Source organism: Netta rufina, assembly GCF_964035555.1.
Source record: "Netta rufina genome assembly, chromosome: 24".
NCBI lineage: Eukaryota > Metazoa > Chordata > Aves > Anseriformes > Anatidae > Netta > Netta rufina.
Window position 1 is genome coordinate 1,849,837 of NC_140148.1, and position 16,002 is coordinate 1,865,838.

General features: G+C 52.8%; 1 protein-coding gene across 1 annotated transcript in view; it reads right to left on the reverse strand.

Moving 5' to 3' along the window:
* Nucleotides 1-16,002, reverse strand: part of FBXL20 (F-box and leucine rich repeat protein 20) — a 33,476-nt gene that overhangs the window by 12,922 nt on the left and 4,552 nt on the right. The window contains 3 exon segments of the mRNA XM_084300919.1: nt 1,744-1,818; nt 3,555-3,609; nt 9,080-9,141. Coding sequence (XP_084157045.1) covers nt 1,744-1,818; nt 3,555-3,609; nt 9,080-9,141 — 192 coding nt within the window.

A 16,002-nucleotide genomic window follows, 5' to 3' on the forward strand; every position in this document is an offset into this window, starting at 1 on the left:
GAGAGCATCAGTAGCAGCGTCCAGGAATTGCACCACCTTCCCCTCCACTTTATTCCAGGGTTGCTTATCACACACCAGGAACCCCTCTCAGTTCGTCAAGGCAGCATTTAAGCCCCCTGTAGGGCCAAGGATGTTTTCCTACTACCTTTTTCCAACCAAAACAACTAAGAATCAAGCAGCAGGCTGGGCACCACGTAATACCACGACCGAAGGAGGGCCACCAGCCCCACCAGAGCTCTGGGGGGGCTCCTGCCAACACCACAGGCCCTGGGGGGCAGTGGGAACAGCCGAAAGCCTGACCTGCATGGAAGGGCTGGAGGGTTCCCGAGCAGCAGGCGTACCTTTGTGATTCCTCTGGCCAGCCTACGAAGTCACACGCTTGAACGAGAAGATTTGAATAAGTCCCATTATAAATGCAATTTACATCAGCTGCTGGATTTGCATTGCTTTAAAGCAAGGAACATTTAGGACATCGGGAGGCCTGGCGGGTGCTCGGAGGTTCGGTGCAACACACCACGGCACCTCCCTTTGAAAGGGGAGGCTGGGGCTCGTGGAAGAACACACATTTGATGTGGAAACCATGCAAAAAGCAGTCATGAAGAGCAGGTGGGGCTGTGCCCGCAGCACTCTGCTCTCCCTCCTACACAGACCGAGTGGATCAGCTCCAGCCACGCTTCCTGCTAGACCGGGCACCTCTGGCTGTGCTGCACCTCCGTGCAAGGTATTGGCACACCTCCGGCACGTCCAGGGCACGGTAGGAGATCAGTGCCTGTTATCAGATCAGTATCTGTTATCAACACCACCAACATCACACCGTGTGCTTCCTGCGAGGAGTCCCAGCCCGGCCAGACTTCAGGCAGGCAGAAGTCACCCAGCGTCACGGGGTGGTGACTTTATCTGGGCGTCTTGCTTAGATGGCAGGAAGGTTTTAACTCCCTCCTCCACAAAAACTGAGTGTTTCCCTCCAATTCCCACAAGGTGTGCGTCTTCAGTCATCGCCTGCTTCATGTCTACAGTACGTGGAACGATGAGCTCTATCTCCCGCCTCCAAAACAGTTCAAAGAGCAAATGAATATTGTGAGAAACCAAATATTCTGGTAAGAAACAAGCTTCTCGTAACTTTGTTTTGTTCTCTCTTATCCTGATAAATGAAATTTCAGCTTTTAGATGACAGCAGCATCCCTTCCTGTCGGCGCTAACTAGACCGCATCTGACAGATTTAGAAAGGCTGCCACGAAGCACTGCCAAAGCTGCATCTTTTAGGAACAACTCTGCCCCTGAATCCTCCACATTTACACCGCATTTCTTTACATTAAAGACAGATGGGAAAAGAGAGATGTTGCGGGCCACGTTTCAAGAGACATTCAGAGTCTTAATGGTCCAGGTCAGTGCCGTGATAGGATTTTTGTTTTTTGAGTCAAAGGAAAAGCAGCCTGAGTTCTGCTCTGCATTAGTAAGTTTCCTCAATATACCTATTTACTTATTCCTGCTTTTAGAACACGTGCATGTAAAACCTCTCCATTACTATCTTTAAGTCTTGATACAGATATGTAATTCTGTCCATTTTCAAAAGCTGAATGGATTGCCAAGACTTTAAAGACTCCCTGAAGCTAAGAAGAACTGAAATTAATGATTTCTATCTCCAGGGAAGGTAGAAGGGGTTACGCTGGGAGTATTAATCCATCCTAGGCTGTAATTACATTTTAACAAGAAAAAACGGGTTTGTATGTCGCTTAATTATACCTCAATATCCCTCTGGAAATCAAACAGGTCAATTCGCTGCCAGTTACTGCCATCCAGGGCCAGAACATTCCATGCCTTTATCGGGGGAAAAAATGTAAACGTGTTGTTAATATGAAAAAAAAAACCACCAGTGGGGACCTAGTCACAGTTCGTTCCATTCAGAAACAACATTCTGTCTCGGGGGAAAACCCAGCAAGTGATTAGGGCCGATAAGGAAGGATCCCATCAGAGGTGGGGGAGGCTGGTACCCTGCACACCTTCCCCTACCTCCAGCAGGAAAAGGTGCTCAAGGCCCTCACAGATCGGTGCTACGTCCCCCAGACAAATTCAGAGCCTTGTAAGCTGCCCAGGTGAAGCATCCAGCTCCCGAGAGCCGTGCACCACTGCTGCAGTACCTCTGACTTTGAGTGGGTTTTGGTTTGTTAAGCAGGCAGGGGCGGACAAATCAATCAATAAATAATAATTTAAAAACCCCTCTCATATCGCTATATTGCTTATGATACAAATGAGAACCGGGAATTGAATTTTTTTTTTTTTGTGCCTTAATAAATCAAGGTTTTCAGCAGAGTTGAAAACAGCTGTCAATACTTTACGTGAAGTTTTAATTGCATCATCAAAGCAAACAGCTGAGTCTCGTAACAGCCCTGAGTCCATCGTTATGAAAGAGTGTGCACATGCAGGCGTGTTCCTGTACGACACCTATGACAAGCACTAAGCCACATCTCCAGCACAACATGCTAACTGGTTCTTGTGCAAGTCACGCAGGGACTTAGAGCAGCTCACAGAACTGAGTGGTGATGGACTTTCTGTGTTTGCAACCTCATTACAGGTGCTTGTTTTAACGCCCGGTTATTGGCGAGAGGAAGCCACCAGCTCCAGTGGAGGAGAAACCCACCAGCAGGTGCAAGCTGCTTTTTTTAAAAACCCTGCATGTTTTTATGTCTAATGGAGGGATCTCTGCATACAAAAATGGGCTGTCAGTGCAGGAGCAGTGACCTTCAGCTGGAAGAGCTTTCATCAGAAGATCTGCGTTATTCTGAGAACGTGGGACTGTAACCACACTGCTTGGACATCACGGGGCTTTTAAAAATGCAATTAAAAATGTTTAAGCATGTTGCATTTTGTATTTTTGTATGATCTTAGTGACGAGCCAGTTATGGTTCGGGTTTGACCTGAACCAGGTTCTGTCAGGATGAAGCACCTGAACACATCTGACAGCTTCAGGTGGCTGGGCCTGCAGGTGGAGTTTTCCCAAGTGAATTATCCAAGCTGGGTCTCACTACCTGAATCCCACAGGTACCTGAATCCAACTACGAGATACGTAAGGAAAAAAACAGTGTAAACAAGACACTCCTTTTTCCTTCTACACTCGTATCAGCTAAATCCAAATAGGAAAGTAAATGCTCGTTGACTGTGCAAGTATCCTTGTGAATCAAAATTTCTTTGCTTTCAACAAAAAACCAAGGAAGTTTTAGACTCATCCACACATCACAGCTGAAGTTCAGTGTAGGCCTCCTGTACAAAGCCCAGGTTGCTGGGAGAGCTCTGTCAAAGTCAGCTGCTTCCCTTTCAGTCTGCTCAGGGCCTTGGGTGCCGTTAAAATGTGTTCCAGTTTTGATTTCAGTGGCCATCAGAAGTTTCTGGCATCCCCCTCTAGTACGGGACACTAAATAACAATAGTTGAAACATCCTGTGCACAAAGCTCCCCTGTACAAATCCCCCGGGTCTCAAATGCCAGGGAGGGTTGGAGGCAAGAGCCGTGACAGTCCCACAAACCACAAACATCCACCAGCAAGGAGGAAGGTTCTTACCCTGGAGACCTGAGCACAGCGACACAGAGTGACCACATCCAGGAAGGAGAAAATTCTGCAACAGAAAGAAAGACACCTTTTGGTTATCCACATCTACAACAAAGGGAACGTGTGAAAAAAAAAAAAAAAAAAAAAAAAAAGGAAAAACAATGGGGAAAAAAAAAAGGGCTGGAGACAGCAAAACTTCTTTGCAAATCAGTCGAAAGCTGAACGGTGAAAAGAAGTGCAAACCTAGCAGTTAACGAATGAAAGCAGAGACACTGATGTACTGGGAGCGCTGACCTTACACCCCACAGCGTTCAGTGAACAGGATGAGCACTGAAGCAGATGGGTGCAGGTATTGTACAGCTTAACACCAGTTGGGTCAGGATAGGGCTGAATAAAGTCACTTTTGGCTGTGCTGGCTCCTCCCTGACATCAGAGTAGTGTTGGCATGCTCCGTGCTCCACCAGCCCTCTTTGCTACGCATGCTCCTCTGACGGGCACACCCCGAGCTCTGGCCACCACCCCAAATTGCTGGCCTGTTCACTTGGGAGTTCGGCAGTGAGACTTGGCAGTGCCAGAGCAGGGTAAGACATCGATGCGTTTATCTCAGGCACCTCCGTCTGAAGGCACAAAGTACCATGCCCATTGAAAGCTCCCAGATCTGTATCAATCACGTATCTTTATCAATATGCCTTTATCAATAGTATCGTTTTATGGTGTACCGTTATTCAGTCACACATCAGAACCAGAAAAGGCCAAGTGGTGAGTGGAAAGCTAGCAAAGATTCATTCTCTGTGACAGCAGTTATAAAACCATAGGATGCAATGTTTTTGGAAGGAAAATCACAGAATTATAGAATCATTAAGGCTGGAAAAAATCTCCACACCTCCCCACAAGGTGGTGGGCTTGGGAGGGTGAACAAAAGCTCTCCCACGTCCTCAGGAGAGCCGCCTGTGCTGGAAGAGCCTCTCTGGAAGAGATGCTGCCAGCAGCGAGCTCTTTGAGACCCAAACGCCCTGCACTAACGCTTACTGAAACTCTCCTGCTGAAGAGGAAAGCCGCACGAGGTGCTCATCTACCCAGATATTCACAAAGAAGGCGTCTGAATAAACAGCACAGGGGCTGATAAAGCTGGGGGGAGAGCGCTGGGAACAACAAACACGGTGTGCATACAGACAAACTGCACTTTGTCCCAGAGATAAAGGAGGAGGATCACCTCGGCTCCTGCTACAGACCTGGGAGGCAGCACGCACGTTAACGTGCCGTGCACATCCACAGCCACAAAGCAGATTTCCAAATTTGAGGAGAGGACAGAAGCCAGACTGAGGTGACGTTGTAGGGTGCAACCATGCGATTTCCGACCTAGCAGGTACCCACAGAGCACTTCAGATACATCCGCAGATCCCCGCTCACTTCTCACTGCCTAGGAACAAGCCTTCCCTTGAAATAAACGTTATTTATGTCTCCATGTATGCAAGAGCTGAGGATTTATTTAGCACAATATGAATGAACAACAATACAAGGAAAGCCTGGGGAAGTGAGAGAAGCTGGGGAAAATTCCTACTTTTATCCTGGATTCCCAGCACAGGAGCACAGAAACCACCTCCATGGGAACAGTGGCTAAGTCAATAACTAGGTACACTTCTACATTTTCATTAAAATCGCTTTCTCTGTGGAAATCCCAGGCTATTAATAACCCCCTCATCCCTCTGTCAGGGCCAAATTCTTTTCTGCTTCCTGCTCCTCCCTTCCCAGCCTGCCCACACAGCAGAGGGGATGCCAGCACTGAACGCTTGCCCCTCACCTCCCAAGCTCACATTTCGGAGCTTCGCCAGGAGCTGCCCTGCTGCTGGGGGGCTCCTGGGACACGCAGCCCCCCCCTCCTGCTCGCTGCGAGGCCAAACTCTGCGAGGGGAAGGAGAAATTCTGCTGCTCCGGGTGCTGGGGTGCCATCCTGCACAGCACCTCGGCAGGAAACCCACGGACCCCAAGAGGATTTGGGGACTTCTGCTCTGAAAAGCCTACGAGCATTTCTCATTTCTGCACTGCTCTGGCGTTCGCTGGGGAATATTAGACAGTGACTCAGCAGAACGTGCTGCAAAAAAATCACTCTTCCAGCAGCAGGGCCACGCTGGCTCCAGCCACAGCCCTTGCACAAACTGCTGGGAGCAGCAGGAGCACGGCTCAAGTCCCGCAGGCACAACGGCCTCAAGTTCTATAAAACAGCCCCAAGGACGGGCTGCTGTTTCTCCGAGGAGCTGCTGGGGAACCTCAAACCACCCCAAATCCCACCACCAAGCTGCCTGCCCTAGCAGTGACCGAGCGTCTGCCTTCACCCAACACAAGTACAGCACGGGACATCAACGTTGGGTTTCTTTTCAGCAATCTGCACAGGGTAAAGCAAAGTAACCTACACGGTCACTTGAAATAACTACAAGCAAGCCTGACGACAAGGCAGCATCCTGGGCTGACAGGAAATCTGGATAAAAATCATCATCTCCAGACACAGCAGTAGCAGGGCACCAGAAAGCAGCCGCCCGGCCCCTTGGGACTGTTCCAAGACACCAGATCCCTAACAAATATCTGCTGCTTTGCTCAGATTCCGCTTCTCCGGTGAAAGAAAGCAGAAAAGAAGTCAGCAGCAGCAGGTTGAAGAGCGCTGCCTGAGTAATGTCTTCCTGGCCCTGCCTTTGCCGGGCAGCTGGGCGATCGCAGCTCCGCCGACTGCTCTCCTCCTGCACTCGCCTTTCTGCTCATCAGGGCCAATGATAAGAAAATAACCTCACCGGTCACTTCATCATCAAGCAGGGGCCAACAACGAAGGCAGGCCGAGCCCTCCCCAGCGGAGTTCAGCAGGCCTGGCACCACGTCAGATTGAAGCCTCCTGCTGCAAAGCGGCTCGCTGCGGGCGGTGGCGAGGCAGCGGGGCCAAGCAGGCTTTGGAACACGCTGCCTTGCCCGAGCAGCCCGGCAGCAGACAATTTAGCCAAAACACACTGCGGCTGGAGCCTTTTTTCAGGTTTCAGCCTCTTAATCCACTGCGGATTTTCTAGGGCTGCTCCTCACTTTCCCCCTGCCGCTCTAATTAGATTAGGGCCAAGACTGATGAGGTGCCTGGCAGCTGCAGGCTCTGGGGTGAGCCAGCCCAGACCTTCACCTTCCAAAACCAGCAGCACCAGTGGCCCACTGCTCAAGCTGAATTTCTCTCCTTTCCCGTTTTAGCGGAGGGGGCACAACGGGTGTCCCCATGGCTTCTCCGCCACCTCTTCGCTCCGGGCAGATCCAGAGCTCCAAGCAATGACGCCAGGCGGAGGGCAGGACGTGGAGCTGGAGCAAAAGCTGCTTATGCCAGGGGAGACCTGGCCTGGCCTACCTGCCACCCAGAGGGGACAAAGACAGCTCCCAAGGCCACCTAACCCCACAGGCACAGCGGTTCAGCAGCCCCACACCATGCTGAGAGCAGCGGGCACCTGCGGCACCTCAAGGCCTGGGCCTGGGCAGCAGCGGAGGGGACACACATGTGGGACAGGCCATGGTGGATGGAAACCAGGGGAAGGGACCCAGCCAGAGCCACTTAGAGAGGAGCTGGCTGCACCGAAGTAACCGAGACAGCCAGCAGAATCCTGCTTTTTCCTGGTCTGGCTCATTTTTAAGAGCGTCAAGCTCATGTGCAAGCCCCTGGAAGCCCAGCGGGCAGGAGCAGACAAGGCTGAGGCAGGACGAGGCTCGGGGCCATCGGCTGGGCTCTGGGCCCAGGTGCTGCGGGACAGCTTTGTTTAAGAGTGCTGCTCAGCCAAAACCATCACTGTGTGGCAGCAACACGGCGGGCAGGACACCACAAATGGTTCCTGAAGTCGGCCTCGCGGGCGCTTCACACATCCACCCTGTCCCCCAGTCAAGAGCGCTCCGGGAGCCGCACGCTTCTCTGTCGTGGGGCGTGACGACTGCTGTCCACCTCTCGCATATCCTCCTACTCTTTATTTTGCTCGAGTACAGCTTTCCACTTTGCAACCACATGCATGAGGCATCAATGCCATCTGCAGAAGGAACACGCCAGCGAACAAGCCTTCACGCAGCAGCGCTGCTTAAACACACGAGTCTTTGTCTTGTAGACAGCGACGCTCATTTACAGGAGATTCCTGCAGATAAAGGCATCCAAGTTTCTCTTTCAAAGGCCGCACTGTCGATCCCCACTAATTAATTTTCACAGTATGCTAACAGTGAATTCCAACTCTCAAAACTATTACTTATCAACTTTAACATTTATAAACTCCACCTCCTGATTTTCCCTAGGTTCTGCACGATCCCGACCGCTTGCTCTTCCTACAGCACGTTGGGGTAATAGCAAGACGAGACCCCAAAGCGTTCCCACGCTGCAGAAGTGCATGCAGTGCTGAGAACCCAGCCACGGGGTTTGCACTGACCGGGCTCCTGCGTGGTGCAGAAGCCTCCCTTGCTCACCACAAATCCTCCTCCAGCCACCCAGCGACGTTCCCCAATGCCACCAGCCTCTGCCTGAGTGCTCCTTGGTCACTCTGAGCAAGCTGCCAGGAGTTCACCCACGCTCCAGCAAGGTCCTGCCCCAGGGGAGCCCGGTGCCCACAGACCGCTGTCCCCCGAGGTCCATGCACATCCTCAGTTAAACTCAACCCCCACAACCTTGTGGTTTTGCTTTTGAGTGAGTAATACTGGCATAGAAGGAGTTGAATCCAACTAGAGATGCTGCTACAGAAAATACAGGAGACGGTGTGGCCAAAAGAGACAGTCAATTTTTGCTTTTCCTATTCACTTTATTTCACAAGTGAGCTAGGAGCCGCTTCTTGTGCCAGAGCTCTTCTCCCCAGGCTTTTATCACCATTAAACGCTGACAGGGCTGCGCAGTTTCTTGCAGCTCGAGAATTTTGTTCGTGTTAATAATTCAAGCCACCACCTACAATTTGTCACCGTTTACAGTCTCGCAGCTCAGCTCGAAGCACTGATGAGCAAGACTTCGCTTCGAGACGCCGAACGGAGGGCTGAGCCAGCCACGCATCACCCCTCGTGCTGCTCCCGTGCCGGGAAGGCAAGCTGCAAATGGCATGCAGGGGTGTGTGCGAGCAAAAAGCAGCACAGAGAGCAGGCAGAGCTGCACGCCAGCATCCTCCGAGCCCCATCCCTTTGATCCTGCCCAACAGGGACCATTCTGCCATTTTTATTTGGAATTTTTATTTAAACGCAGCACTTGTCAGAGATGGGCAGAATCCTGTCCTACGCGTTACCCTACGCTTACATCTCTTTTCATTAAGGGCCTGATTAGTCCTACAGTTCTTCCATCTACAAAACAGGCGACCGGCAAATTAATTTAACATTTTAAGAAACAAATCCTAATAACATTTAGCATAAACCGCCACTGGTGCAGACCTTTGATCTGCTTCTGTTTGTCCATGGCTTTGTAAGTGACCCAATCCAGGCTCGTGATTTACGAGCATACCAGCGAAACCAGCTCCTGGCTGCAAATAACACAACACGACACAGCTGAAATACAAATCAAGAAGGCTTACCGAAGCAGCAGCTCTTTTGGAAGTTTTTTGTTGATCACAGCTTCGTCATTGTTTGAGAACATCTGTAAACAAAAACAAGTCAACAATTTAGCCATATATTTTCATTAAGGAAACAAAACCTACTTCACTCTAGGGAAGAAACTGCTGGTTAACGAGGCCATTTCCAGAGACATCTGGCCCAATAAATTCCCCAAAGGTAAACTTTGCACTCAACTCCTCAAACCCCTGGATTAGACCATAACTAATATTACATCCCACGTGGTTTTTAAATGGCCCCAAAACGCTGTGCGGATTGGCAGATTAAGTATAAAGGAGAGTTTTATTTATTTATTGATATGAATGGTAACTGGGGGGTACTTGTGAGCTGGCACTGCCTACAGGAACACATCAGGGACTGCTCGTTCCAGTCCTCCAGCCGTGCCACAGCCCCCTGAAGGCAAACTTTCATGTGTGGTTCAGAGCAGCCACATAAGCATATGGGGAACGGGTCAGAGAGAAGGGAACAACTGAGCAGCTCTAAATCCATCAAACAGAGGCTGAGGACATCGGTGCAGCACGGCTGGTTTCTGCAGCCCGAAAGAAAGCCAAGGGCTGATGAAGAAGAGCCTAACGAGGCTGTATCAGAGCTCGCACAGCTCTCAGGAGCCCTGGGGAAAAGGGCAAACAGAATTTCTTGCAGTCCCAAAGCACGGCTTAAAGGGAGGTGTGATCATCGGTCCTGTGATGGGAAGAGAGGTGACTCTGGAAAAGAACTGTGTTCTCCAAGGCCCTGAACCCAGAGCTTCGTTGTATCCCATAAGCTATTTCATGCAAACTTGCAGCAAACTGGCCAGCAATGGGATGGGACCCTCTGACCAGCTAAAGCAGCTCACGAGCTGTAAGAGCACGAGAAACTTCTTTCTCAAGGAGTCATACAAAAAAAAATAAAATACACCTGCCAACCCTCATGTGTTTCTTAAGGCGTACCGACATGTATTTAAAAGACTTTGTATAGTCTTGCCATGGTGAAAAACAAACAAACAGAAAGCCTCCACACGCTCCTGCCTGTGGGAGGAATGATTAGAGCGCCCTGCGAGTGGCACAGCAGCAGCGCCTCGCTCCGCTTGGAGGCGTGCCTCCATCCCCAGCACTGACAGCAAACGAGAAGGAGCTTTAATATTCATAAAGGTTCCCTTCAGCCTCCTGGAGGGCTAAGGGGTGCTCCTCCTGAGCCACACACCCAGTACAAACTGCTGCTGGACTCTGGGCTGAGCAGGCTGCTTGCCACCAGCCCAGGCAGCGCTCCCGATCAGTCGGGCTGCAGGCACACGACGCAGGCAAAACCAGCCCGGGCCAGGTCACTTAAGTGGCAGAGGATCAGATTAAGAGTTAAAAAAGGAAAGTAAGGGCTTAGTGGCTTATGGGGCTGTGTGTGAGGCCCCGATGGGAGGCAGCAGCCACCCAGCAGAGCCCGGTGCAAGGAGCAGACTTGCTGCCACAATGCCTTCGAGCACGGTCGGTGACAGCCCAGCGGCTACCCCAGGATGATTCCACCACTGCAGGCACACGACAACACCCTTGGAGCCAGTGGGAAACTCGAAAGCTGCTCCGAGCCACAGTTTGCTTTTTCTTTTTTGATTATCTGAAGCGCGCTGCTGCAGCAGGCCGTGAACTCTCAGCGTTCCCCCCCCTCCCCAAACATCACGCAGCCGAGAGGTGTCGTCCTCCCCCGCAGACGCTTTGAGAGCTTCCCACCAGCAGATATCACAAGTTAACAAGCCCTAAATGGCCCACCAGGCGGCTTCTCAGCCCCCTTTTGCAGATAACCAGGAGGGAAGCGCTGCCGCACCAGGCCGGGCTCCACGGTGCCAAGCCCTGGGATCCCATCGTCATTCGGGGGCTTGCTCGATCAGCTGGGGAACAGAGGAAATTCTGGAGAAAGCACGACTGAAAGAGCAAGGCAGAGGAATGATTCATGGGAAAACGAGTGTGATTTTTCTACCCCCAGTTACGAGAACAATAGTAAATAGGCCTATCTGTCCTCTCCTTCCCATTATTGTCCAGGCCAAGTCTGACATCCGAGCCAGCGCCCTCCGTCACAAAAAAGAGGGGGGGGAGACATTCAAGGAGCAGATGCGATCGGGGTCGGACGCTTCCAAGAAGGAACCGGAGTGGAGGAGCACAGGAAGCCTGAAAACAGAGCCCAGCAGCAAGGCCTCAGGGGCATGGGCAGCACGGCTTGGGCTCAATTCCCATTTCACAGCAGTCGCCATGCCCATCCTTAATCAAAATCATCCACCAGGGATGGATGAATGCAGACAGCTTCTTGTTTTTTTTTTTTTTACTCCTCCTCTGTGGGGAGGACAGAGGCGAGGATGGGCTGGGACCGTGAGGCCAGCTCGGTGCACCCAGGGACCGAGCTGCACAAGAAGCAAGAGAGCCTGAAAATGTTAGAGCCTATTCCAGGCTTCCAGGCCTCTGGAGCTATTCCTAGAGACAAATCTTCCCCTCGCCGTCCTTTAAAGCCAGGTGTTACTCAGTGGAATAAGTTCTTCTTGACAGGATATGGAAAAATACACGCTTCTCACCTAAATTTGGCAGGCTGCACGTACCACAAAGCTCAGCTGCCCAGAGCTTTTCCTCTCTGGGCAGTCCCCACAGCAACAATGTCTGTGGGCCTGGCAGGTCAGGAGGTTCTTGCCTTTGGTAGAACATAACCCAAAGATTTATTTTCACAAGGTTTCAGTCACTGCCTCAGTGTCTGAAGCTTGAGCAATGTCTTTTCTAGCTAGAACAGGGGGGACAGATCCAGAACAAACGCCGTGGAAGCGTGCACTAGGCTTTAAGATTGGTATTAAAGTAGTATAGGTTGTTGTAGCCTGCTGCAAGGGTAAGGGAAATAGGTCCTGCCAAAATGCCAGAGCTGGACAAAATTCAGAATGGAGAGTGCTGCAAATCGCAGTTATTTCATATCATTTCCTCTTGGGATCTTCAGAGCCACGTCCGCACCCGCAGAGTTTTCCAGGGCTGATGTCTGATTGCAGATTCACACAGAGACACGCCACAGCCCTGTGGGTATTCGGTGCACACACGTCTCAGCATCCTCCAAGTGGAAGCGCTTCCCCCTTCCAACAGGGGCTCAAAAAGAAGAATGAACAAAATCCATTTCAGTGCTTGGCAGCACCTCCACCAGCCCAAAGAAATGATGAAACCGGGAGATTTAATCCTGGAGTCAATCCTTTATCGAGCAAGCCAATTAAGATGTTAATGCGCTGCTTACATTTACTGGGCAATAAAAGGGGAATTACAAGCAGGTGGCTCAGCTGAGAGCAGGCTGGAGCAGGCAGGGCCGAGGTGCACCCCGGGTGCCTGCACACCACGGGGGCAGGGAGCCAGCAGCGAGGTCAAAACCATTCCCCATCCAGCCTCCAGTCCTTCACACGGACTCACCAGGTGCCCCCGAATTCAATTACCCTTTCCTGCTCTCTCACACAGCAATTAGACGCCCCGGAGATGAGGATGCAGAGGTCAGGAAGCTGCTGCGATGCGTCTGGGGGCTCTGCTGGGCCTCCCTCTGGGGCGCTGCCACCCAGCAGCACTCAGACCACACGAGCTTGCGAGCACAGAAAGGACAAAAGCATCCAAAAAACACCCTTATCACCTCCCATCAAAGTCCCTCAAGCACCCACTGCAGGGCACGGCAGCCCCAACTGGGTCACGGTGCTTGACATCAACACAGGAGCAAGGTGAGAGCCCCTGGCAGCCGGGCGTGCGGCGATGACAGCGTGTAATTACCGGTGGCCCTGCACGAGAGACACCCAGGTATGCCCCGTGCTCGGCACGCACGCAGAGAGGGACGTGAGCAAGAGCTGACGCAAGCCCCAAGTGAAGCAACTCGAAGCAGGCACGGATTATTCGAGCTGGAAGACAAAGCAGGACGTGGTGACATCCCTGCAGCCACCCGTTCGGCCCCTGAGCAGCCCGGCTCTGCCTCGCTCCGGGAGCTGTAGGAGCACAGGACTCAGCCCCCTGCCGTGCTCGGAGCCCCTGTGCATCTTCTCCCCATAACACACAGCGTGTTGTACTGGCCAGGGTGATGCCAGAAGCTGGCAGAGCCAACAGCTCCTCCCAGGCAGCCCCCACTCTGCCGTATTTTAGATGTTCCCACCTGGAAAAAAGACGCTGCACTAAGGGAGGAGGCTCCAGCACCAGGCTGCTTCAGTCTGCAAGAGCGAGGACAAGCTCCTCTGCTGAAAGCATGCTTCCTGCTCACTTTGAGGGCTTTAAGCCTCTGCCCATCAAACTTTTGAGCTCCTGCCCCCCAGACCCACAGAAAGCCCCCAGCACCGGGCTGCCCCCTGCCCACGGGGGGGGTCTGGAGGAGGCGTGGGGCCGGCAGGGGTGCTGCTGTTCCCCTGGGAAGGGCTGGGCATGCCCACGAGGAACCAAAGCTTTGGTTTTCCCTTTTTTTGCAATCGGAAAAAGACACTTGAGAAGTTTCTAACGGAGTTGCTTCAGCATTTACAGTTTACTGGACGCGAGTGAGGAATATTCAGCTGGAGAACACAAAGCGCGTTTCATTTTCCTTCGCTCTAACTATTCCAAGCATCTCCCTGTAAGCAACTCTGAACTGGCTGCCTGCATTTTTAGCGAACAACAGCAAACCCGCCTGACACACCAAAAAAAAGACTCGCCGCTAGAACAGCGGCAGCGGGGACTTTTTTTTTCCCCCCAGAAAAGTGCAGATTAGACACGAAGAGATGCCCGGCTGCCTTGCCTGGCGCTGACCACCGCCAGCATTTCCCCAGCGCTTCGTTCCAGGGACGTTTTTGCCCACGGAGGAGGTGAGGAGCAAAAAGGAGGGACCTCTGGAAGGCCAGGACCTACCTGGGCACACACGGCTGACAGCCAAGCACAGCAGGAATCCTGCCTCCTCGGCAAACCCCGGGGAGTTCACTGACACAAGCCAGCGGTGGCCACCAGGGCTCCTTTGCTCTCAGCCTGACCCTTTGCAGCACTCCTTCCCGCGCAGAATCGCCCACCGGGAGGGACACCGACGAGGTGGGATGCTCCATCCCCTCCGCGTGCTCTCAAAGAAATCATTTTTAATCAAAACAACCCCCCAAGCCCTAAATTCAGAAGCTTCTGTGCCGAGCCCAGCCGGCACCTGAGCGCCCCGCGCCAGCCTGGAGGCGGACTTTGGACTCAAACATTTTGCTTCTAAAGCTCAGGGGGGGAAAAAGGGAGGCCGGTTATCAGGAGCTTCACGGAATTCAGTGCTCTAAGGGGCAGCAGAAGCACTCGGACATGGGGCTGGGGGCTTTCTGCTCGACGTTCACACCAGCCCACAACACGGGGTGTGCCTGAGAGCCCCAAAATCCTGACCAGCTCAGGGAGCACCCGCTGACGGCAGCGGGATCAGGTCAGTGCAGACAGACACACAGACAAACAAACCCCTGGGCCCTGTGACCTCCAGGTGCTCAGCAGGAAATTAAAGCTATAAATATTCCCGAAAGCCAGCACAAACACCGCCGGCATCGGGTTCTCAGGAAGCGTTTCGTGTCTCGATACGAAGCAAACGCGGCAGAACGGACACGACCTGAATCAGATCCCCCCCAAACTTGCATAAATACCCTTTTTTAAACGCTGTGATTACAGAACTGGTGTAGGACAACCTCTTCGGAGCAGCCTTACAAAGAAAGGAGGAAGGTGGCTGGGGCTGAAGGCTTCGCTGCTGCTTGGACCCGGAGCTCAGCACCCCCGGTCCACCCGCACCCGCCGGCCAGACCCTCCACGGCCGCTCGCAAGCGCAGGAAATAAAGTGATTAAAACCAAGGCGGAAACCAGACTGCAATTATTAGGGGATAAATAATGCGTTCTGGAAATTGTTTTTAAGCTAGGAAAGGTGGGGAATCAACAGTTGCCTCCGTAAGTGAGGGATTACAAAGGCAGCTGGCGCGCTCTGCCAGCTGACATCCCTCCCCAGGCTGTGCGGAGATGTTTCTGAGATCACCCCTCAGAGCTGCCAGGGAGCTTTCTGCTGCTCCAAGAGGAAAGAACCGAAACCTCTGTGCAAATTCACGCCAGTTTAAATGCTGGGGAGCCCTGGGAGGTACCACTGCTGTCTGCCAGGGGCCACACGGAGATGAAGGAGCCCAGGAGAGCCACCGAAAGGCAGCAGGAGGCACGTCAAACCCAGCACATCCCCTGCACCCTAAGGTAGTAAAAGAAAAAAAAAAAAGCTGAGCGTAAAAGCCAAGACATGGAATCCATTCTGTGTCTGCTTTGCAGGAAAAGCTCAGCAAAGCTCCAAAGGGACTCCTTACGACCGCTGCCAGCACAACCAACACCTCGCCTCTGGTTCTGCTCTTCTGAAAAAAGAAATCCAGCGCTGCTACAGGGCTGAGACACCTGCAGCATCATCAGCACGCCTGGAGTAACCTCCAGTCCCCTTTCCCAGCACGAGGCTCAGGGGAAGCAGAGGCTGGGGCGGGCTGAGCCTTGCCAAAGGCACCGAGAACTCATCGCGTGGCCGAGAACCGCCGTGAGGCGACGGCCGCGGCTCCTCAGCACGCGCCGCAGAGGCTGTGCGCACACCCGCGTCCACACCGGGGGAATTTTGCTGCCAGCCCGCGGTTCCACAGCCAGTTTTATTTCATCCCATCCAGCCTAATCGGTGCGAAGCCTCCGAGGAAAATGGCTGGCTGCCGAACAAAGGCGCTGCCACCCCGAGCTCCGGCACCGCCACCGCGCCGGGGCAGCTCCCGCGGCACCGCCAGCGCCCGCCTGGCTCCGGCCACGGCCGTGACTAAGCAGCACCGGGAAGAAACGAGGCAGAGCCCGGCCGGTGAAGGCTGATTACGGGCTTAATCTCCCTAAAAATAGCTCGACGGGCAGTTTGCTCGGCGCACACCGCCGGAGCGCTTCGCCCTCCTCGGTGCGTT